Below are 26,698 nucleotides of genomic sequence, written 5' to 3'. Positions count from 1 at the left end.
AACTGGATATATCCTCTGTTTTGGAAGATAATCAGTGTTCAAGTACAAGTAGAGGAAGGTATTCTGGAGGGAGAAGTCGTTGCGAACCCATATGGAAATCCGTTTTTCAGTTTTAAGGGCATCCCTTATGCGGAGCCTCCACTTGGAGATTTGAGATTTAAGGTAGGTTTTCTTATAATTTAACTTTTTCCCCTCTATTCTTCTCATCTCGGTTATCGAAAATGGTACATGAGGTAAAATTGAAAATATATTATGGTAATTTATTACAGGCACCGGAGCCTAAAAATCCTTGGAAAGGAGTTCGCAATGCCAAAGAACATGCCTCTAATTGCTTTCACTATGAACTCTTCACCAACAACACAGAACCGACCGTCGGGAGCGAGGACTGCTTGTATCTCAACGTTTACACTCCAAACATAGTTCCCGTTAACCCTTTGCCAGTCATGGTGTGGATACATGGCGGTGGATTCATCAGTGGCAGCGGCGACGATAACGCTTACGGTCCTGAATATCTTATTAGAAAAGGCGTGATCCTCGTTACTCTAAACTACAGGCTGGAGATCTTAGGTTTCCTTTCCCTAGACACCGAAGACATCCCTGGAAATGCCGGCATGAAGGACCAAGTGGCTGCTCTGAGATGGGTTAAAAGGAATATAAGAAAGTTCGGAGGTGACCCTGACAACATCACTATATTTGGGGAGAGCGCTGGAGGGGCGAGCGTTTCTTTCCACGTAGTGTCGCCGATGACCAAAGGTCTTTTTAAAAGAGCCATCATGCAAAGTGGAACAGTGACGGGTTGGTTGCCGCGTACGTTTAGACCCAGAGAAAAAGCCATAAGATTGGCCCAAGATTTAGGATTTTATTCCAATGACCTCAAAGAGATCTATAAATTCTTTATAAACCAACCAGTTGAAAATCTGTACGGCAAAGAAGTTAGATTATCGTATGCCGCCTCGAGTAAGGAATCTCCTAACTTTATGAATTTGTTTGCTATAGTATCGGAAACTCAGTTCGGTGACAACGAAAGATACTACTATGGAGATGCCTATGATCTCGTTCGCAATGATATGCACGAAGGCGTACAAATCATCAATGGGTATACGGAAGATGAAGGTATAATATACTTCTCCGCCGGAGTCGACGTCGAAAGACTCTTCGATCAAGCAAACAAATTCGTGGAGCTATTCGTCCCTCTCCCTTTCACAAGAGAGACTCCGCTAACTGCACAAATGGAAATTGGGAGAAGATTCAGAGAGTTTTATTTGAAAAATGATACAGCATCTAAAGATAATTTGGACGATTTGTTAAGGTATTTTAATATGGAACTTTTTTCATTTTCGGCGGTATCCATGCAGAAACTGGTCGCTAAGAGAGTCGGTGACAGGAGTTACTTGTACAAGTTTACGTGTAAATCTGAACTAAACATGTTTTCGTCTGCAACGGGGTTGGACGGACTCTTCAACTACAGGCCAGTGACGGCTCACGCCGATGACCTCGGCTACCTGTTTCCATCGTCGACAACAATTGACATGAAGTCGAATGCCTTCAAAATGATTGATCAACTCACGACATTGTGGACGAATTTCGCAAAATATGGGTAAGCAAACGTGAACTATTTCTTGCTATCTGTCGATTCTGCTAGCTTCCATTTTCTTCTTCTTCTGATTTAAATAACATGACAAAGTTAATATTTAAGCCGGGTTTCAGATTTACATGAACATTGACATACACGAGTAGGTACATATAAAAGTGTAATAAGTACCAACCTATCTTAAAAATTATAAAAAAATACATACAAGGAAATTGAAAAAAAAGTTGTCATTTACATAAGGTTTTGTTCACATATTTCAGAGATCCCACTCCTGATGACAGCTTGGGTGCAAAATGGTTGCCCTTCACTTCAACAAATCAAGAGTATTTGGACATTGGAGAGATACTTGTTCCGAAAACATTTCCGGACAAAGAAGAAATTGATTTCTGGGAAAGCGTTTTTCAAGAATATCTACCACAATATGTACCATAAATAATATTAACTTGAAAGATTAGTAGAATTTAAAAAAAAAAATTATAATTTTTAATAAAAAATAAAACGGCATAATTTTGATTTTGTTTATTTGTAATATAGCGAGTTTTATTAGTATCGTTCAATTTTATAAATGGTGTGATCGATTTCATCAGTAGTTTTATTTATATTATAATAGCTCTGTACTAGTAATATAAATCGGTAACAGAATGTCATTGTTTTCATTAACTCTTACAATATTATAGATAAGTAACTACTTGTGATAAGGGGAGACCGGGAATTGTTGTCTATAGGAGTAGGTTGACTAACTGTAAAAAACTCGTTCAGTTTGAAAGTGGCTCATCCAAGTAGGCTCTAAAAGCCAGTGCCTCCTCCGGGTCAGTCAATCAAAGTTCAAATCAGTATCAAAGTTGTTCGGGAGAAGAAACGATTTATTGAAAAATTCACGTCAATCCATCATCATGAAATTTTGAATATGAGAATATCGATAGATGTACAGAGACTAATTCGTAACTACGGTACGTTAACGATGAGCAGAAAATAACTTTTAAAATTAAACAAAAAATTTTGTAATACAATACAAGTTACACAGCTAAGGCACTATTTCAGGCAGGCGCTTCCTGGAGTTGTCCTGCCAGAAGTCAACCTGGTGATGGTCATTTAGTTGGTCTTTTCTATACCCTTGAGAACTACGACGACACTCTCAACTCACTTGACTTTATGTTAATTTCTTCCGTTCCCTACCCTATCCTAACCTACCCCTTCCATAAACTCTTGTACTGGGCTAATAAAATAGATTGATTATGATGAAACATGTCTTCCACGTAGCATTACTGCTAAGATGTTTTATAATATTTTCACTCAATGGCACATTAGCCATCGATTTTTTATTTATTATTATACCCACAATATCATAATTAATTGGATATTATCTGCATGACATAATCGGAAAAGAGCTGAAGTACAAAACGTTCTAAAGCAGTGATCGAGGAGGCACTCGAAGTGAGAGCGGAACGGGCATTTGACCTTCTGATGCTTTTGAGTGCCCCTCGCGAGCGAGGCCGTCTCCCAGAGAGAGCATCGATGATGATCGCTTAGCAACACGAGCGGGAACATTTATTCTAATTTATTCTTCTACTATTCATTATGTGATATAGTGATAGCCCAGCGGATATGACCTCTGCCTCCGATTCCGGAAGGTGTGGTTTCGAATCCGGTCCGGGGCATGCACCTCCAACTTTTCAGTTGTGTGCATTTTATGAAATTAAATATCACGTGTCTTAAACGTTGAAGGAAAACATCGTGAGGAAACCTACACACCAGAGAATTTTCTTAATTCTCTGCGTGTGTGAAGGAGACTCGAGCTCAGCAGTGACCCGAATATGATAATGATAGTGATGATGATGATGATTATTTATTTATCTACTTTTATTAGGGACTAGCGGACGTCCGCGACTTCGTCCGCCCTGAGACCTTTTTAATCCAGCCCTTACCGTAGTATCGCTGTAAAAATGGAGTAACTCTCACGTTTTCCCAACATTTCCCTTCACTGTTTTTCCCCTGTTAGTCGTAGCGTGATGAAAAGTATACTTTAACCTGCCCAGGGGTATGAAGAATAATTGTATGAAGTTACATTAAAATCCGTCGAGTAGTTTTTGTTTTTATAACGAACATACAGACAGACAAAAATTTTACTGACTGCATTTTGGTGATCAGTATCGATCACTAATCACCCCCTGATAGACAGACAAATTTATTTTTTTGGAAATATTATTTTATGTACAGAATTGACCTCTCTACAGATTTATTATAAGTATAGAAGATTCTAGCCTTTATAACTCACAAATAACGTGTCTTTAGTGATAAACGAATTTTCAAATTCGGTTTAGTAGATCCAGGGATTGAAGGATGTAGATTGTGCAAAAATTAATATTAATCAAACAATAATAATAATTTAATATTGAGTTTCCTTATCGTGTCTTTAATAAAATCCAAAACTGTGTGTTATCGAGATAAAGCTGGATTAGATTGACAAGATGTGTCGGTCCAGAGCTGAAAGATACAACTTATCACTTCTTGGGAACTGCGTCATTCAATACACGAAGTCAACCATTCCGTTTCATGTATGGGTATGGGTAAGCCATATCAGTAAATTTTATCTTGAATTTTTTTCTGTACTTCCTGATTGAAATATAGTATAAATAAAGTCTGGAATTGATCTTTTCGGGAGTTCTAAATAATTAATGTACCATTGCTTTGCTATTTAAAAGTGGGAAACTATAATAGTGAATAGTAATGGATGTATTCAATTGGGCTCTATTTTTCTTATCGAAAATATTCGCAATCCACGTGTCAGTGAATGAGGGTATCCTAGAGGGAGATGTGGTGAGGAGTGCCTACGGGAGCCCGTACTTCAGCTTTAAGGGCATCCCTTACGCTGAACCGCCCGTCGGAGATTTAAGATTCAAGGTGATGCATTTTTATATTTTATTATCGGACGCCAGCAATTCGTTCGCAACTTTTTTTATAACTTATAATAAAGTGGAAACATAAGTATGCACGCAACGGAATCGCTTAAAAGGATTTTCATTTTCCGTTTTTGACACATTCTATTAGGCACATTGAATTGCTAACAGCTTGATTGCTTTCTGTTCTATGGCTCCACCCCTATTAGTCATAGCGTGACTTATATTATATAGCCTGTAGCATTAATTTTATGCTATTAAATATGACACTAGCGCGTCTCAACAATCGCGAGTCACCCAATTAGCTTAATTTCATTTAATCGCATAGTAAACAACGAAAGTTATTTGAGCATAGTAATACTTACATATTTTCTACAATGCCGAGTTGTGTGTTCAGTAGTGTAAAAACTATATATGCATAAATATATCGTTAGTAAACACAACAATTGTGTATGTGTGTGCTCAGTGGAGTAGTTGAGTTTGAACACATTTTGCGGTGATTCCGTAGGCACGTAACATATCTAATAAGTAGTATAAAAATATTGGCCTATATCCTCGATTAATGGGCTATCCAATACAAAAAGGATTTTCCAATTCAAACCAGCTGGACGTAGTCTTTAAACTGCTAGTTACATTTATAAAAATCTTTCAATATAAAATTTCAATCGTGAAGAGAAGTCATGTGGAGTATACCTACATACTTATTTATTAGAAACTAAAATGTTTTAATCCATTATCTTGAATCGGTTATCACGATGGTTCATATCGTGATACTCAAAACTAGTCATCGGCAAAAATAACATGAAACAAATGACAATGTATCTAAAAAATTCATAGATAAACATTAGTTAGTGAACTTAATAAAGTTCCAATTTGTAACTTAATACAAATTTTAAGTTTATTAACTTAAGGTAAAAGGTTAAGAAATATTTAATCCAGACAGCAGCGGCACGAACATAGGCGTCCAACTCATTGCGTAACAAGCAAGCGCAAATATAACTTGAAAAAGAAATTCTGTCAATTCAAATTAACAAATTTCAATTATCATTTCCAGGCTCCACTTCCAAAAACCCCATGGCAGGGAGTTCGCAGTGCAAAACAACACGCTCCCAAATGTTACCAATATGAGCTGTTCACAAACGAGACTCTGCCACCCGTCGGAAGCGAAGACTGCTTGTATCTTAACATCTACACTCCCCACATCGCTCCAATCAAATCTTTGCCGGTTATGGTGTGGATCCATGGAGGGGGATTCGTCAGCGGCAGTGGGAACGTCGACGAACAGAACCCGGAATTCCTCATGAGAAAAGGAGTCATCTTAGTCACCCTAAACTACAGATTAGAAGTTTTAGGTTTCCTTTCCCTCGACACTGAGGAAATTCCCGGCAACGCCGGCATGAAGGACCAAGTTGCTGCCCTGAGATGGATTAAACAGAACATAAGAAAGTTCGGAGGAGACCCTGACAACATCACCATATTCGGGGAAAGCGCTGGAGGAGCGAGTGTTTCTTTCCATTTGGTTTCACCGATGAGCAGAGGCTTATTCCAAAGGGCTATCACACAGAGCGGTGCTCTGACATGTTGGTGGCCGATTACATTCAGAGCGCGGGACAGAGGAGTAGCTCTGGCGAAGGAACTAGGATGTTATTCTACAGACGACAGAGAGACCGCTGCGTGCCTTAGAGCCCAACCGTATGAAAATCTTATTTCAAAACGAATCAAAGTTACTTACGCTCAATGGGCCAAAGAATCTCCCAACGTATACTTCGGTATCGTCTCGGAAAATCAATTCGGTGATAACGAAAGATTCTTCTTCGGGCATCCGTACGACGTGTTACGTGACGGCATACACGAGGGCGTGCAAGTCATGAACGGCTATACTGAAGACGAAGGAGTCATGTATTTTACGACTGGTGTCGATGCTGATTCTATTTTCGATCAAGCCAACAAGTTTACAGAATTCTTTGTTCCAGAACCTCATATAACGAACACCTCTTTAGTGACCCAAATGGAAATAGGAGAAAAATTTAGAGAATTCTATTTGGGAGAGAGAGTTGCGTCAAAGGAGACACTAGACTACATGGTGAAATATTTTAATATGGAAATGTTTGTGTACGGAGCGATGGCTCTCCAAAAAATAATTGCCAAAACGAGTGACCAAAACCATTACTTGTACAAGTTTACTTGTAAATCTGAATTGAACATCTTCACGCAATTGACGGGAATCGACTACTTGTTCGACTACAGGCCAGTGGTGGCTCATTCCGATGATCTTCCGTATCTCTTCCCCTACACGGCTGACATAGATACCAAGTCAAAAACATTCAAAATGGTCGAACAAGTCACGACACTGTGGACTAATTTTGCTAAATATGGGTGAGTAGACGCATCTATGAAATAAGAACTATAAAAATATAATGCTTTGGCTATGAGTATATTTATGCCATAAAGGATATTGACCAAGTGACTCAAGTTTATTATATATTGACAAGTGATAATTTACTCGTAATAATACTTTGTTTGTGCTATGAAAGATCAATAATTGTAGGTAACATTTAGCGATGTTCTCCTAATTAAAAAATAACATGCATCGTTTTTAAGAGGTCTAAAATGCTGTCCATTTAACCTCTTAAAAACGATCCTCTCCTACTGTGATATTTCATTCTGATATCGTCGTTATCAACCCATATACGGCTCACTGCTGAGCTGGAGTCTCCTCTCAGAATGAGAGGGTTTAGGCCAATAGTCCACCACGCTGGCCAAATGCGGATTGGCAGACTTCACACACGCAGAGAATTAAGAAATTTTCTGATGTGCAGGTTTCCTCACGATGTTTTCCTTCATCGTTTAAGACACGTGATATTTAATTTCTTAAAATGCACACACCTGAAAAGTTGGAGGTGCATGCCCCGGACCGGATTCGAACCCACACCCTCCGGAATCGGAGGCAGAGGTCATATCCACTGGGCTATCACGGCTCTCTCATTCTGATATAACAAAGTTTATTGCTATTAGAATAGTGTTCAAAGTCTAAAAGAGCATGACTTGTTCCAGCGACCCGACGCCCGACGCGTCTCTGGGCGCTCGCTGGGCGCCGTACACTCTGCAGCAGCAGCAGTACCTGGACATCGGCGAGCAGCTGCTGCCCGGCGCCTTCCCCGACCAGGATCAGGTCCTCTTCTGGGAGGACAACTTCAGAGAACACCTCCCTAAATTAGTGCCTTAACGGTGAAGTTTTGGAAAAGAAATATTGCTTTATAAAGTTAATTTTGTTATAAACTTTAATGAGTTATCAACTACCGTTACCGTGAGAATACGATAATAAACATAGTAAATGTTAGTTACACTAATAATTAATAGGCGAAAGTTTGCGTGTGTGTAAGTATTTACTCCTTTAAACCGCATCTACTGAACCGATTTGGCTGAAATCTGGAATAGAGATAGATTTTACCCTGGATTAACATAAACGGTACATTTTATCCCGAAAATTGAAGGTACCCGCGGGACTTGTGAAAATCTCAATTTCAAGTTTTAGTGGTTTTAGGTGTGAAAGCGTAACAATGAAACCAGTATTCGTATGGGTATTGCGTAACAGTTATTTTTGCAAACTATCATAAAAGCATGATTTCGTTTACGTAGTAGGCAGATAATCATAGTCACCACGATGGACTAATTCTGTTGAATTAGTAACTTCCTCCTCATCTATGAACTTCAGACGGAAGACCGCATGAGCTGCTATAGCAGAAGAATTAACCGAATATAGAAATCGAAAGTAGAGCTATGTTAGGAGTATCTCTGCGTGATCGAATCAGAAATGAGGAGATCCGCAGAAGAACCAAAGTCACCGACATAGCTCAACGAGTTGCGAAGCTGAAGTGGCAATGGGCGGGGCACATAGTTCGAAGAGACGATGGACGTTGGGGTCCCAAAGTGCTGGAATGGCGACCCCGCACTAGTAAGCGCAGTGTTGGCCGACCCCCACCAGGTGGACTGACGACATCAAGCGATTCGCAGGGATTCGCTGGATGCAGATGGCTCAGTATCGTGATGTTTGGAAGTCCCTACAAAAGGCCTATGTCCTGCAGTGGACGTCCATCGGCTGATATGATGATGATGATGAGGAATCGAAAACAAATATTATAGATAGGCTTAATTTTAAGCCCTTTTCAAAAGTCGAGTCGTTTGTGAAAGGTTCTCCACATTTTAGAAGTTATCTTTAAGCGATTTGAGCGTGGGTCGCCTTCAAATCACGCGGGGATGCCATCTTTAACATACTATTATACTGAATATGATATTAGTTCAAGAGCTGAAACGTGAGACTTGTCATTAAAATGTGAATCAACTTAACACGAAAGAAGTGTGATCGTAAACAAGAGGAGCACGTAACGACAAGGGTAACGACATGTTTACGCGACGCGCTGATATAAATATTAAATTCTGGCGCTACGTATTCATACGAGAGACGTGAGAGCATTGAGGCTTGTGGAGGTGTCATATACTTGTATTATACCTCCATGTCCTCATAAAATATTCCTTTGAGACGCTTTTACAACACGCGATATCCATGCGATATATCGTTACTTGTAAAGTGTAGTTATCACAATTTTGCATTTGAACGTTTTGTATTCTTCTCTTCATCGCAAATTTTATTAAAGAAGTTGCACCCAGCATGTGATTATTTGTCGTAAAAATACAAGAAAAGAAAAATGTTTAGGTATTAAAACGAATAACCCCGTAAGAAACTTTTACAGTTTCGCCATATTTGTCTAGCCATCTTCGACTTGGCTCTGAGACAGATTTTGCATCACAATCTTTGTAATAAGTAGCTAAGGTACCTACGTCAACAAAGTAATAAATAATAAAATCCTGAATACCTTCCCTAGATGTAATATATAAATGACTGATTTTTGTAATTTGATTTTCATATTTTTTAGGGGCATCCACTTGCACAAATAATCTTTAAATCGAAGTGTGCTATTCAAAAAACTTCAAAGATGTTAGTAAAACCAGAAGAATATCAGAAAGTTCCAGAATATAATATTAATTTTTGTTATTAGCTTTATGGTCAGCGACGAGCTACACGTAATGTGTAGTGAGGAAGTTTGTTCGCGTACCTAATGATAGTTACGAGTTACGAGTTACGATACGTTGCTACGAGCATAATGTTACGGTTCGCTGCTTTATTTGGGATATTACAGTTTATCCGATTACCTAAGCTTTGTGTTCACAAAAGTAGTTAAAATTTACCAAAACCATCAATTTCTTAACTATTGCCTCCAGCGATTTTTCTTGAGACGCAGCATAGGACATAGAAAATAATAATTAGGGTAAAATTATGTATGGAATGTTTCTATCGCAAGTAAGCAAGGGAGTGAGGTGCCGATAGACGTTGGGATCCCAAGGTCTTCGTGGAGTGATGACATCATAATATTCTGGGAGCCGCTGGAAGATGGCGGTTCCAGGTTGTGGTGTTTGCAGGTCCTTACAACATAATTATAATTGCTATCCGGATATGGTTTGTTAACCCTCATAATAGGTGAAAAAATCAGGCTAATTAGACAATTCGATGTATATTCATGGTGTTATGCATTTTCCAAGTAGGTTAAAAACACGGCGAGTAAAACTACAGTTCTACTTAATGCTCCTTAATTATGTGCTGAACATAATTAAAATGATGAAATTAATCATATTTTATGCACAACCACCTCCCTGTACTTATGGATAATTACTGCGTTTAAAGCGCTAGAGACCTCTATCGCGTGATTATCCCTCGTCCGTATACCTTAATAAAGTAAAACGTATTAAATATATAGGTACACTAGCAAACACTCATTCACGTTCCCGTGGGAAAACGGGGGTCAAATATATATAGCCCATGTTAATCGGGAGTGAGTTTTAAGTTCCAAATACAATCTTCTATATGGAAGGGGACCTGCTGGCCTAGTCACTAATGTCGCTCACCTTATATAATTAACCTCAAATCAATAACAGCCGCATTTTTCGCATTCCGTAAAGCATATTGTTAACGAAAATCACAAGCTGGCCCAATAGGTAGTGGGCCATCAAAATAGGCTGGTGATGATCATTTACTAAATTAAGTAAGGTTATAGAAAATGACGGAGTTACTATTCCTACGTATATATTGTACAAAATGGTAAAAATATAGGAGCCGCAATAACTGCAGATTGTTTAGTTAACTCAGTTAGCCGGAGTGAGGAAAGTTTTAATAATTTCTTCTTCGACTCGAATACATATAACTCGCTTACCAAGTTCGCGCTCATATTGCTCGGGGAGCTCAACTTTATCATTATTAAGCTTCATTTGTTCTGGCTCTGCCCTCCACATCGTCTGAGGGAATTCAGGTCAAACTCTATCTTTGCTGCTTGTAAATATATAAGTTTATTTTGCAACTAAAGAGGATTTCGTTGCAGTAAAGTTCGTTATGATTGAGCTCTGCCACCAAGATATTTTTGTGTCCCAGTGAAAGTTATGATTGGCTATAATTGCAGGCACATGATGAAGCTTAGGACTATGCCTCACTGTGATCCTCACTGTGAATGCCTCTTTGGTCTGATTGTTAGCTTGAACGTTCTGTTCAATCCTGGTTCAATCTAATGGCGATGTTAATAAACATCTTGAAGATGGAAGAGCCGAAACATCTCAAATAGTATCAAAACACGTCTAGACCACGCACTATTTTTTCCGATCTTCCTGGTGTAGAGACGTGGACTATTCACGCCATAGAAAGACAAAGAATTGATGTGTTCGAGATGTGGTGTTGGAGGCGAATGTTACGTTTACCGTGGACTGCCAAAAGCACAAATGTATCAATTCTTTCACAGTTTCAAATTAAAACACGTCTCTCAACCATCTGTCTGTAGCGCATGTCTGTAGCGTATGCGCTGTAGCGTTTTCTCAGCTATTTAGGACATATCACACGCCGTGGTAGCGACAACTTGGAAAAAAATATTGTGGTGGGAAATATAAAAGGACATGACAGATCTCCAAGCCGATGGTCAGATCTTCTCAAGGAAACAGGAGCCTGCACCTTTTTTGTCCAAATGGAAATGGCGAGCGACCGCACTCGATGAAGGAGCATTGTCTATCGAAACATAATTCACCAAGGTGATCCACAGTCATGAGGGACCGACTTGAGAGAGAGAGGCATATTTGTAAGAAATACTTATATAAAAAAGAATGGTGGTGTGGGTTATTATAGAATACACGCAAAATCTGTATAACCGTATATCACAAAGGCATTAGAATGAAACAAAGGCAGCGGTCGCCATGGCAGCGGGCGTTGGTTCGATGTTCTACAGCAATAAATAGATAACATTCCGACGTCGCTTCGACACAAATTGGCGCGCCATTAGACTTGCTAATGCCAAGAACATCCCCCGATAGGTAAATACATGTCGAGGTATACGCTTTATTCTAAGGATGAATACTTTTTCCTTTATATTTTTTTACTGCAGCTTTCTTCCCAATTAAAAGAGAGGGGCTCTAGTACTTAGACCTACACTCCAACTCCAACATAGGCGGGCGCGTTGAAGGGATATGTTATTTGACAATCTATCTCTATCTACTTGCGCACAGCGGCCAACATGTGGAATATTTAAACGACACAATGAACGAAACAATGGAAACCGCTAAGGAACGAAGAAGCTATATATACCAATATATAGATATGATCGAAACCTACGGTTTAACGTTTCGTTCATAACTCTTCAGACAATAAATGACCACACACACTAAAACATAGGGAGCAAATACTGACGTGGACTCTGGAAAACTTATCATGCGTATGCTGTCTCTGAAGGAAAAACAAGTCATTAATTGGTATAAAAATGTTGTCTTCGGCTAGAAGTGGCATGTGTTGTACGGCGCAGAGATGGCGTGCCGGCTGCAATTACCGCCGCGCCTGTAATGGCCGACGTTCGGGAAATGCTAATGGAGTAGCTGCCTCATTAGGCGCCTGACTCCATTAATTCTGCTACAACGATCATAATATCATATCTTTCATTTATCTAATATCTATATTAAAAAGCGCTGTTATTCTATATGTTACCGACAATATGTGTAGATACTTCAATACTTTATACCATAATCTTAGTTATGATTATCATCATAATCATTATCAGCCCATGGACATCTAAAGCTCGACACTAACCTCTTGTAAAGGCTTTCAAACAACACAGTCTTGAGCGACAAGCCGCAGAGTCAACAATAACAGAGTGCAGTACCTAGTACACAGTATTACACATGATATTTTGACGGGTCGGGACATTTTGACGGCCTCCGACGGGTATGTAATGCTTTTGTAATTCTGTTTGGCGTTTGACAGAAGAGAGTTGACAAACAGCGCGTTAGTGTGTAAGACTGAAGGAAACGAAACTTCAGTCTAAGCCATGGACGGAGTATAGATAGTCCATCTCATACTCCGTCAATGGTAGGCTGCCGTTTTCGCCGACAAAGACGAGGTCCCCTATTTCTAACATCGTCCTGACGTAGGCTCAATCCAGAGTTCGTCAGCACCAGGACTGATACACTCGGGCCAAACCACTTTTTCCGAACGACCCTCCATGCCGAGAGTCTCAGAGGAGAAGACCTTAGAGAGTCGTTCCTCTCTCTTCTCTCTCCCTCCTGCATGATTCTTTTGCGCTCGCCCAAGCCCCTGGTGACGCCGCTGTAGTCCCAGTAAGGAGCCTACGGCACTTACATTATCAGGAAAAAACCAAACGGACTTTCCGAGATACAATACTTTGCAATGTATTAGTCTATACTCGGATGTATTTTTATAACTACTTTTTTTTTAAGAAAAGTAATGATGTTAGCGCGCTATGCCGAAGTTAGATAATGTTATTTATGAAACGGTCCAAGTTGAAATTTAATGGCGAACGGGAAAGAAATTCCGCTATTACTGCTACACAGGCGCTGAGGAACCGACTAGTGATGTTAACATTAGTTCTATAGATACTTTGTTGAAGCATTTTTGAAATATTTTATATTTGTAGAGAATAACTACCGATGATATTTTAGAAAGTAGTATCAGGAAAACGTGTTATAATCAGAACTAAGTTAAAGACATTTTTCGAAGCTTGAAGCTTATAATTGAGATTTTTTTATTCAAATATAATTCTTTGTAGTTAACTTTTATTTTATTTTTAAAAATTCTTGGAAAAGTTATGTTTTTTCTCAGTTTAACTGAACTTAATTTCAAACCTATCTTTAAAAATACCTTGTGTAATGTAATGTTAATTTCAAAGTAGCTTATCTTTTTTATTATATTTTAATGTAAATGCTTTTACGTATAATAAGCTATCGACGATCACAATAATGGTATGAAATGCACATCTCTATTCTTCCAGCTAAGTAAAGGAAAGAGAGTCATAAAATAACGTCAACTTTACGACATCCGCGTCGGGCGGCGCGGGGGTGCGGGCGGCTAGGGCGGGCGGAGAGGGGCGGGGGAGTATTTCAGTGCTTTCGATACTATCTTAACGCTATTGCCTGATACTTTGGAATTTCGCCACATTGTTTCTAGCTTTTAGTAGATACGCAATTATATAAAGACGTAAATTGTAAGGGGTTCGAACTTTTTTGTATAGCATAATCGAACCGCCGCCATTCTGAATTGTTTTCGAAATTGAAGTAAGTAACACTTGGAGTACTTACCTACCTACTATGCTCATTTTTTGCGTTCGTTGTAACGTCTACCCACATACCCACATAACTAACCTAACCTTGTCTGGTGGGAGGCTTCAGCCGTGGCTAGTTACCACCCTAGCGGCAAAGACGTATCGTCAAGCGATTTAGCGTTCCGTAACGATGTCGTCTAGAAACCGACATGAGTGGATTTTCATCTTACTCCTTACAAGTTAACCCGCTTTTATCTTAGATTGCATCATCACTTACCGTGTGAGATTATAATCAAGGGATAATTTGTAGACGGCCTCCTTGGCGCAGTGTTTTGCGCGGTGGATTTACAAAACGGAGGTCCTGGGTTCGATCCCCGGCTAGGTCGATTGAGATTTTCTTAATTGGTCCAGGTCTGGCTAGTGGGAGGCTTCGGCCGTGGCTAGTTACCACCCTACCGACAAAGACGTACCGCCAAGCGATTTAGCGTTCCGGTACGATGTTATGTAGAAACCGAAAAGGGGTGTGGATTTTCATCCTCCTCCTAACAAGTTAGCCCGCTTTTATCTTAGATTGCATCATCACTTACCAAGTGAGATTATAGTCAAGGGCTAACTAGGTTTTATGAGAATAAAAAAAAAACCTAACTTACCTACCAATTATACCTACCAAATCGGGTCATTGTCCTTTAGGAAGCGTTTCCATACACTAAAATACAACCTGATTAGACTGATAGCAGTTAGTTTGAAGATGTCATTGTCCGCTGTTACCTTATTCTGTTTATAAGAATGAATAAAATTGAATAGGTAAGGTAGGTGAGTAGGTAAGACTATATGACAATTTCAGACTCCTTAACTAATACCTGTGGCGGTGGCTGGTTCTGCTCAAGAGATCGATACCAGTATCTGGAGCAGTTCTGACTCTGGTGACCCGAAAGCGCAAAATGTACAAAGGAATATTACAGGCGCAGCTCAAAAGCATTATAAATAATTTGTTTGAGAGAGTGCTCTGTTGAGCCGCGGCATGACAATCGTACAGTTGTATCTAACATTGGAGACGTTATATAGAGGACATTTTGGATGGCGGTGTTTGATTCAACTTAACAACAATTATGTTTTCTATGATGTTAGTTTTAAAAAAAAATCAGTTTTTCATGATATCTCCCAATGATCTAAAGTGCTTATAATTATTAGGTATTATTTACACTATATCATATATGTTTTCTGTGACTATACTAAAACAATAAATTTTTTTTTCTGTCTGTTTGTCCGGATTAATCTATAAAACGAACCGATTCTTATGGGACTTTCATTAGATGATAGAAAAAATAGTCATTGAGCAACTTTATAAATTAGGTATTTTTATACCGGAATTTCTCTGGGATGGGAAGTACCGCCCAGGTTGATAAAATTAAGTAATCGTTGTTCTTTAAAGTAACTAATTGAGAAAAAAACGGACTTACTTATATTAAGAGTCAGTAGAACAATGTACTCGTAAAAGTATTTTGATTTTTTTACTTTTTTTCAAATATTTTTTTTTTTTCCAAAATGAAGGCAAACGATAAAGCTTGCTAACCATGTCACAAGTTGTGCAAGTGTTTAGTATGCACTAGTGCTGCCGCCCGGGGTAGCGCGCAGTGGTGCAGCGGGCCAAGGCCGCCCCCTCCCCTGCGGTCAATACCCCCCCGCGCGCCGCACCCCGCGCCCGCCCGCCCTCACCTGCTACTGTAGGGCTGGCGCTCACTACACGACGAATTTACACTTTAAAGTGTTTTTCAGATAGCATTGGTAGTTCGTTTTAATCTTGAAAGTTAACGTGATTCACGATAATAGTACGTATTATGAACGTCATAAGGTCATGCTATCTGAAAAACACTTTAGTCTTTAGTCCGGCACTTTAGTCGCTTTCGAAAAACTAAACTATTTATTTGTATTTTTTGCAAGCACCTTTTTGTGATTTTTAGTTTGACTATTTCAGAAGCCAACGACACAGGTACTGTTGGAAAGAGTACTAACAACCTCAGAATACAGTGTATTCTGTATTATGAGCTAGCAGCTCAATAGTTGCTCTATTAAAATTATTATAATTATTTACAATGCATATTTATTATTACCTATGATAAGCATCTCCTCCTCCACATTGTGTCAGCGTGGTGGAATATTAGTCTAACCCTTCTCATTCTGAGAGCAGACTCGGGCTCAGCAGTGAGCTGAGTATGGGTTTTAAAGATGAAATTGTTTATGGTTAAAAGACTATAGCCTGCATACACTGCCGTGCAATTCATTGATGTAAAAATACATTACCTACCCTAAGAGCTTATTACCAACCAAGATTGAATGAAAAAGGAATTTCCATTTAGTACTATTAGTACGTATAGCGCACACTCTAGTTAAAATCCTTGTGCACTCCACAGCCCGCATCCCTGGCCCGAGCTACGTGCTGCTACAAGTAACGGGCGCTTAAGCCTTTGTTCTCAGAGAGCGCTTCAAGTTTCAACGGTTTTTCTATTTCCTCCGCTCGCCATCTCCGTGTGCCTTAAATGCAGTTTTTGTTGAGAGCGCGAGAATGTGCAGAATGTGCAGAATGTGGAGATTACGCGGGTTTAGTTATAAATTACTTCATATGCCGCTGTCGCAGTCGAAAGACGATGTTTTATTGTTTGATGCCTAGCAGTTTTTTAATTATTTTGTAACAAAACAATCTCCGAGTAAGTTTTTTATTTGCTTTTTTATTGAGATAGAATACAATAGAAATCTATAGCTAAGTTATCGTAATAATTATACAATTCATGCCACGTTTGCATTTCCGCGTCACAAAGCCAGGCTGATTCTTTGCGTGAAAAATTAACCAGGCCTTCAGTCACTGAGTAGAGGAAACTAGCCGCGGTGGAATTATTTGAAGAAATTTTTTGGCTCTGCAACTTTATGGCCCATGGGACTCTACAACAAAAGGAACAAGTAATATGTAACTCTCAGTCAAAGAGACATGCTTTTGCTATAGCTATATAGCCTTTTCTGCTCCTGTTCTCTATTTTTCCGGAGGAGATCTTCTATGTATACTTCTATTTGGCATCTCGAACCACAATAGTGCTACAACGCTTGGTTTTTTTTTTAAAAGAGAAGAATATTTGTCATCTTTTTTAAATATGACCAATCTATGTAACCGTTCCCTCAAGTAGTCGGGAAAGACTGTTATGAATGGGAACGACAACAGTCCAGGGGCGGGGATCGAAGCACCACCCTCGGCGATTACTGACGATTACTACTGAGCTATTGAGGCTTGTTGTTGGGGTTACTATTTTTTTTTTACAAGTTAGTCCTTGACTACAATCTCACCTGATGGTAAGTGATGATGCAGTCTAAGATGGAAGCGGGCTAACTTGTTAGGAGGAGGATGAAAAATTATCGGTAGGGTGGTAACTAGCAACGGCCGAAGCCTCCCACCAGCCAGACCTGGACCAATTAAGCAAATCTCAATCTGCCCAGCCGGGGATCGAACCCAGGACCTCCGTTTTGTAAATTTATTTAATTTAAACGTATTTAGTTTAATAATGTTTCACTCTACGAAGAACGTTATCAATCAAATAGAATGATCAGGGTTCAGAATTGACGGCATACAACGTAGTCTCTGAGACACAGGGTGTAACACCACGGACTTACCAATTTCAGGCTGATTTTTACAAATTATCGGATTTTTTTAGGAAGCCTGGGACTCGTGATCCGTAGACGAAAAAGCTTGCCACAGAACCAGAAAGGCAATTTGCATGTAAGCGGTAATAATTAAATACAAAAATCGCAAGGAAAATCTTTATATCTATAACATTATGGCTAAACACTTCCAATCGATCAACCTATGATCAATGAAGCAGACGAATGCATGAATCGTTGCATAGGCAGCATGCAATCATCATGCGGCATGCGGCATGCGGCATGCGGCGTGCGTGCGCTGGGATGAATGACGCACTCGGTCAATGTCGGGTCAGCCTCCCGTCCCCGCACCCCGCACCCCGTACCCCTGTGTCGCCAGCAGTTGGTGTAGTGTGCCGCCTCTCAATTTATACTCTGTAGCCTGCAAATTGGCGTGATTGACGAATTACACGCGGAGATTATTTCGCTGAAATATTTGATTTTGACGAATATATACGTTTATTTTTAGAAGTTTTTATTTACCTCGCAATGCCACAAGTCCAGTCTATGTTTTTGACATCGTACCGGAATCGCTTGGCGGTACGTCTTTGTTGGTAGACCTAAAACCTCCGACCGGCCAGACCGAACCCAGGACCTCCGTCTTGTAAATCCACCGCACATACCACTGCGCCACGGAGGCCGTCAAGTTACAACTAATAAGAGGGCCAATAGAAGATGGGATGGCGCTTCCCATTGCGGATTGGCTTAATTTGTAACAACCATTACATCAGATTTTAATGTTCGAATGACCGGAGTTGGAAATCGAAACCAGGACTCCTCTATTGCGAAGTCACAGCACCACCAACAGCGTCAAAAAAGTCATCAAAAATCATTACAGTAAGTCACTGCTTAATACTCTAATTAGCATATTTGGTATCTAGGTCAACTCATACAGTCTGTCCTTCAATGTATTTAGTTGGGGGGATCACAATGGACATTTGATCCAGTTCTGCATACGCAATGAGGGACATATTGTCTGCTAAGTCAGAGGGTGTACACACAATGCGCTCGGATCGCGCTCAATATTGTGCCCTAACTAAGCCTCTTGTTTAGTAAATTCGTATAGACAATGCTCTATTACACACTGTTTGCTTGGGTTCTCTTTGACGCAGGAAAATATGTTAATACGAGTTAAATAAGATGGTCCAAAATTGTATGGAGCCCAGGGGTCAGTCATTGTACCCTGGCGGAAATAAAAGAAAATAATTTTTTTAACTATTTTTGATTATACAAATCTACGAATTTACTTTAATTCTTTCGAAATTATTTTCATTATCTCCCAAGAAATGCAACACTAATAAGGGTAATAATGGCGGATAGATGACGTTTTCAATACAGTAGTCGATTTGACTTTTGCTGTCAATTGTCATGTCATAGTTGCTTTATGGGCGCCATCTTGTTAAAACTCATAAGCTTGGGTTTTTATTTTATTTATTTCTTTTTATTTAGTTAGATTTATTCACTTTAATAAATTTTAATAAAATCCTTGTATTTTTTAAATTTTAATGATATGGGGTACAAGAGTGGACCTGAAATTGACCATCTCCTCTTGAAACAGCACCGACAGTTATATACAGGAAGAAAATTTTTTTAGTGCGGATATTTTTATATTTTGTACATAAACAAAATTTAATGATCACGTATTTTTTCTTTTTTTTTTTTAACTCAAAAATAACAAAATTATCGTTAGCTAAAGTTATTTACTTTTGAACAGAATTTTAGGGTCACCCTATTGTGCGTTTATTTTATTTTCGTTTGATACCTAAAGGACGTCACCAGATCACGTTTAAGCTGAATATATCTTGTTTAGTAATAATATGTACATTATTTTGTTATTTTAGAGACATAAATTAAAAAAAAAAATTACATTAAATGTATCGAACTGTTTGTAGATTTATATTCTATTAATGATACAGAACCACGAAAAAAAATATCCGCACTAAAGACAGAATCACCCTGAATAGCCATATAGTCATCATCATTACCCTATTTTGAGGGCCATCTAAAGGGCCAGGCACCACATTGCTCCGATGCGGCTTGGCGGGCTTAGATATATTTGACTCTATCATAATAATTATCAGATGTAAATAACCATCATCACTACCGGGACCGACGGCTTGATTTGCTTTTTGAGTATTATGACTAGGCACATAACACTGATACATTATTATAGCCCAACTAACAACATCAAATTGACAATTCCGGGCTGAGAATTTAACTTTTCAACTACGAATTTTATTGCTTGAACCCTTATACGAACTAGAGTTTTTTTAACGGACGTTAAAAAAGCGTTCAAATAAAACAAATGCATCTCCAACTAAATGTTCACACGTCAACGTTTTTTAAACACGATGCTTTTTTGATGCTTGCACGAGCAGTGCTGCATTTTCAATTTTGGGCGTTGGAAAACCTTCATTTAACTTGATACTATATTTGAACGATAACTTCCGTTAAAAAAAACTCACGTGCGAATGAGGGCTGAAAGAAAACTAGTATCTATGTCATATCCTGAACCAATCGAATCCAAGATCTAATGATTCAAAGCCCCATAGGCTAACGAGTGTTGAACATAAATCCATATCCCATCTCCTATTATGAGGCAAGCCTGCTAGAAAGGGCCTTTAAAATAGTCTGAGAATGATGACTTTGTACACATTAGCGCTAGGTAGTTCGCTACCAGTTTTACATAACTCGGCACACTCGGCCTGCACAGTAATCCCATTACGGCGGCCACCTACTGTGACGTGCACTCGCATGCCGCAGTCCGCAGCCAATTTACACTTTGGCGCATTCGCTCGCACTTATGCAGATGTCAACGTCTCTGCGACGTAATGCTTACATCACTAGCAGCCTAGTTTGATGGCCCACTGCAGGGCCAGGCCTCCCTCCTTGTATGAGCATATGGAGCTTAGACCCACGACGCTAGAACCAGTATCATTCGCAAACTCACGAACAAAATTGTCTGTCATTTTAAATTATGAGGAAAACGAGATTGAATTTGGTATATACTCGTATCTCATACTTACTGAATTAGGAGTTGTTGCCCTTTTTAGGGTTCCGGAGTCTACAAGGAACCCTTATAGTTTCGTCATGTCTGTCCGTCCGTCCGTCCGTCCGCGGTTTAGCGCAGAGACTACTAGAAAGCTGTAAATTAGCGTGAACATGTATAAATGTGAACAAGGTCGCACAATAAAATCTTGAAAAATATTTTTTTTTGTATTTCTTACCTTACCCTAAGGTAGGGTGAAGTAAGATCTAAAGGGCCAAATAAGTGTCAGCTCTTTGGTCACCTGACGCATGGATCAATTTGTCACATACCTTAATAATAATATTTTTAGTGTCAGATGAGCATAACCTTTACTGTGCCCAAAGTCTCAAATGCATGCTTATAAATTAGACCTAGTATTTACGACGTTTAAGAATTTTGTTTTCTTTTTCCTAATTCCTACTTACTACTAGTATTATAAAAGCCAAAGTTTGTATGTTTGTTTGGACGTTTGTTACTCTTTAACGCCGCTTCTACTGAAGCGATGTGACCAAAATTTAGAATGGAAATAGATTTTACTCTGGATTAAGGGCTACTTTTTATCCTGAAAAAATCCATGTATTCCCGAGATTTGCGAAAACCTGGTGATTTTGATGGTTTGAATGATTGTTACTCTTTCACGCCTCGGCTACTTAACCGAATCACCTGAATTTTGAAGCAGAGATAGAATATAGTCTGGATTAACACAAATAGGCTACTTTTCATCCCGGAAAAATCCATGTTTCCTGCGGGTTGTGAAAAACTGAATCCACGCGGACGAGGTCGCGGGTGTCCTCTAGTATTTCATAATTCATAATAGAGACATAAACAAATGAGCTCTTATTATAGGTACTACGTATGTAAACAAGCAAGCGTTTAGTCAGTATCGACAGATTACACAACCCCTCGTCACGGCGCTCTCAAATAAACTCCGTTTTATTCCTTTTGTGTCCGCGCCGCTGGGTTATTTCCTCGGCTTCCAGTGGAAAACAAACTTATGTACTTTCAATTTGCTTCCATTGAACGACGGAATCGATAACTGTGTTATTCGTTGTGGAAAATTTATTTCATTTTACGTTTACGTAATTGGAATAACAAATAACTAGCGAATGCCAGACTTCGTCCGCCCTTAGACTTCCTTAATCCCGGCCCTGTTGTAAAATCTGTTCTTATCAGACGTCTACTAACTATACACCATTACTATACCTATGGTACTATAAAAAACGTAACGATTTTATATTTCTCTTGAAGAATACAGTGAGAAAACAATTTTCAGCGGACGTAGTCGCGGTCGTCCGCTAGTTATTCACATTTCCATGAAATATTCACTTTTATTGTTCGAGCTGAAAGTCTCAGAGCACTGAACGTATTCAGCAAGTTGTACCTCAAACGTCATTGTCTCTCGTCATTGTTTGACGAGCTGACGAAGGGAGATGAACATTTGAGCCTACTGTTACAAATATAATGGATTCTTTATTTTATACTTACTCTTTCTTATTTTAACTTTAAAGTACCTACCTATTCAAGGATAAAAGAACGATGCAGATGTCACTTCAACATAGTTGACACGAAAAGACAAACCATTCGATAGTAGGTAGGTATCATCATCAATATTATGAGACTCTTTTTTTACTTACTTACCTCTTACCACCTACTTCCAAACAGTCTGTTTGCAGCGGTTCTAATGGTCAACGATCACTGCGCTTTCCGATGTGGGTGGTATTCCAGCAACTTGGGACCCCAACGTCGAACAGCGCTTCTAGTAATATGCCCCGCCCATTGCCACTTAAGGTTTGTGACTCGTTGAACTATGTCGGTATGTTTGGTTCTTCTGCGGATATCGTCATTTGTGATTCGATCACGCATCCAAGCATAACTCACTCATTCACAATCTGAGTGGTTCAGAGCCTTCTTATGAGGACCATAGTTAGCAACCAAGTGCTAAATCATCCAATTAGTTCAGTAAAAAATAGAATAATATTATTAACTAGTGGATGCCCGCAACTTCGTTAGCATGAAATTCAGTTTTTCATAAAGCCCGAGGGGACCATGAATTTTTCCGACTTAATAAGTGTTGCTCAATAACCTCCTCTATCTATCAGTGAAAGTCCCGTTTATATTTAATTATTTATTTATTTATTTATTAAGGAAAATCAACCGCTAATACATTAAATTCATGCTTACAATTAATTACATTGATAAATTAGGTTAATGCTATTAAAAGATTTTCACAACTTTCACAATTTTAGATATTATGTACACTTCTTAGTTATAGATATCCATTAATTCATAGGTACAACAAACTCTAAGATATCAAGTATATACTATACATAGAGAAAACAATTATAATCTAATTCACAAAAGTAATAAGTAATTTAATTAATAGGTAAATAATTTAATTTATAGGTACAATATATTACAAGTTTGGCACGAGAAGTCCAGATACTATTTCAAGTAAAATTATAATTAAAATTAAGAATAATTAAATTTAAAAAATGTCAGATAAATAATATGATTAAAAGATAGAAATGATAAAAATGTCAAATGGTACAATTAAGGTTGCAAATAGAACAAAAAAAAATACAATTGGTACGAATGAAAAAAATTAAGAATTAAATAATAAAAATGTTAAAAAAAAAATACGATCAATAGTTAAAAATTAAAGATATGTCAATTTATACAACTGTTTTTTTATTACAATTAAAAAAAAAGGTAAAGAGTAAAAATGTCAGAGATTCAATTATTTTACGTCTAAAGTCAGAATATCTATTGAAAAATAAGTCAATTTCATTTTGAATTTTTACGAAATTATTATAAATGTCAGACATTCTTGGTATGGGAGAGTGTTTACCTAACTTTGTCCTACATGGCTTGTGAAATAATAAACTGCAAGGATACCGAGGTGCGTTCGTTCTTGGTGCTCTAATCGCAAACCTGTTAACCAGCTCCGGACAATCAATTCTATTATTAAATTGATATTGCTGATTAATATTGCTTTAGTCGTTCTAGAGATTAGCCCGAATAACCAAACAGACAGACAAAAATTCACAAAAAGTACAGTTTTAGTCTTAAAAACACACTTAACTTGAAATCACACAGACTTTATTTATATGTAGGTACCTATACGTTACGACCACCTCCCAATTGATCGACAACTGATGATAAGTAGTAGGTAGTAGGTAAGCTTACAGTCAATTTCTAGGCTAAAATGATGGGGTCGTGTCGCACGTGAGGGTCCTGCGAAGGTCGGGCTGCAGTGTCAGGTGGTGCGCGGCGGCGACGGCACCGCGCCCCCGCGCCCGCTGGTTTATTGCTGCAGGGATGTGCGGGGGATGGAGCCGATAGCCTTGGCGGTAAAATTAGCGTCGGCTTGATACATTTACTAAGCTACAATCTACTGAAACAATCTGGGGAGTAAAATCTACCTCTACTGCTTAAGTAATAACAATCTATAAAACACATTTTCACTACTCTTGCTCAAAAACACTGTCATATTACCACTCCACAGCGGGGCTAAACAAGCATTTTAGCCTCTAGGGGCTAAAGTAATTTTGTTTTTTTTTAATTCTTGTCTGTTACGAGTACTAGCCAAGTACTAGCCTACTATAAAACGAAGAAGGTTTTATTCAAAAATAGAATCATTATAGGTAAGGCCCCGATTGTTTTGAAAAATAAATAAAAAACTTTAATTGTAATGAAATGCAGCGTTCTTGTCTGTGGAATGAGTTTATTTTTTTATTTAATTTTTATTGAGTTGCGAATAGAGCGAGATTTGAAGACATGGGACATCCTTTACGGTGTAATACCTTTGCCTTTTTCTCATGTGAAAAAAATGAAATTAAAAAGCGAGAATTTAAAAAACAATTGGCGTGAATAATACACACTTGATTTTTTTAAGAAATTTATTGTAAATTTGTGACCGTAACTTACATATTTTTCAACATTAATTGTTATTGTTGTTCTAGTGAGAATGGTGATCCTAATTTGGAGATGGATGAAATTTTCAATCTGTTACCATCAAAGTCGAGACGCATTTACTTAAATACCTACCTAGGTAAAGTTGAGAAAACAACAACGAATGGATTCACTTACGAAAGGAGTTTTTTAAACTATTATCATTATTCATCTTTACAGTAGTCGGAAATTATGTTGCCGGGTAAAAGCATCTCCCTTAATATCCAAAATTGTAGACTTTGTACATTTAATTTTCAATTAAAATAATATGAATATTGTACTAAACTATTTTATTTTCTCGCAATCGTAGTGAAAAGCAGAGTGTAACACGCGGGGCTAAACCCATTATAAACTCGGTTTCTATTTAGGCGGCCCTCGCCTTCGTCTCGGGCCCTAAAAATACCTCGTATATAATGGGTCTTTTTAGCCCCTTGTATAACAATCTACTATTGCTCGTAAAGCATCTCTTAATTCACAAATTTCAACATTGTAATGTATCTCATTACGCACATGTGCCGTTATGTAAAGTAAAACGCACATGTGTTGTTATGTAATTTAGAACGTTTATAATCCGTACGAGATCCGTACATAAACGAACGGTACTTTTTAAAATCTGAGCAAAGAGTTATGGCAGAAAAGAGCTCAACATTTTATGAATAAATTTTATTTTTTAAGATATTAAAATAAAAAAAAAACATTCAATTCTTTCATTTTAATAATTTTGACAATAAATGACAACCATATATTTGTAACAGAAACACAAAATTATTAATTTACTTTATGAGTAAGTAGGTAAATTTTTTTTGGCTGTTTTTGGTGCATTTGCCTAAAAAAACACTTCGCATATGTGCAAAAATGACAAGCGTATCAAAATGTCATCATATGTATGGAATACAGGCAAAGATGTAAATTTATTTTCAGAAAGTGTGTTCAAAGTGCAAAGCAAATGACGTGTTATAAAAACGTCGTCGTATGACATACGTGGGCATTGATAATTACAACCTCTGCTTCCTTACTATAAGCTATATGGCCTCGGCTGTAATTTTCAACTCACTTATATCGAGCTTATATCATAATGTTCTATGTAATACCTACCTACTAATATTACAAAGAAAATGTTTGTTGACTCTACCTATTAGGCTCTAAACTATTGGGACGGTTAGAAAAATACTGTCATCATAAATTAATCCTACATACTCGTATTACATTATCCTGATGAACATATAGGCACTCACATAGGTAATTTCTATAATTTGTAATCCCGCATTGCCACGGGAATCGGCGGGGCGCCTGTTAATAAGAAGTAAATTGGGCATTAAGAGTTTTAAGCAATAACAGACTATTTTCAGCTTTGATTTATGTAAAACATAGAGGCCATTGTACAATTAGTAGTAAAAGTAAGTAAGACGCATGATTTGTTACAAAAACATGGATCATTCTGCTTAAGTACATGCTTCTTTCTTTCATCTATTATGGAACCCGTAGTCAAGAAGGAATATGAAGCTTAGACCCAACACGCTGTCTCTGTGTGGGTTGGCGGGTTATGGATTATAATGTTACACTCTTTTACGATCAGCACTACATGTTAATCTATTGACTGGGACTAACGGCTTAACATGCTTTCCGAAGCACGGACTCACAACACTCCAAATCCCACTCCGGATTGAGAATTTTTAGCTGAAAGAAAAGTTCAGGATATCTAAGCTTGTACCAAACCTCGAACCTAGAACATGAAGATCCAAATCCATAACATACTGGCTAAACCAAAACCACTGGATAGTGGACAGTGGACTGGACATGGAGATGGACTGGACCATCGAGGCAGTTTTTCTTCGACCATTTTAAGCAGTTTTTGTGTCAAAGCTGTTAAAGTTATTAAATTACTTTATGTATAAGTAGCGCCATCTAG

At 38.3% G+C, this 26,698-nt stretch overlaps 1 protein-coding gene across 1 annotated transcript; it reads left to right on the top strand.

Annotated features, from left to right (window-relative positions):
• Positions 1–241: 241 nt before the first annotated feature.
• On the top strand, positions 242–7,714 carry LOC112044151 (uncharacterized). Its single transcript, XM_052885178.1, has 6 exons — positions 242–1,597; positions 1,852–2,014; positions 2,633–2,690; positions 4,317–4,492; positions 5,543–6,864; positions 7,543–7,714. Exons 1-6 carry the CDS (start codon positions 444–446, stop codon positions 7,712–7,714), a joined length of 3,045 nt encoding a protein of 1,014 aa, XP_052741138.1. The 5' UTR covers positions 242–443.
• Positions 7,715–26,698: the final 18,984 nt, after the last annotated feature.

The sequence above is a fragment of the Bicyclus anynana genome, chromosome 13 (assembly GCF_947172395.1).
Source record: "Bicyclus anynana chromosome 13, ilBicAnyn1.1, whole genome shotgun sequence".
NCBI classification, from domain to species: Eukaryota; Metazoa; Arthropoda; class Insecta; order Lepidoptera; family Nymphalidae; genus Bicyclus; species Bicyclus anynana.
The sequence above is the reverse complement of the archived record's forward strand: the minus strand, read 5'-3'. Positions and strand labels throughout refer to the sequence as shown.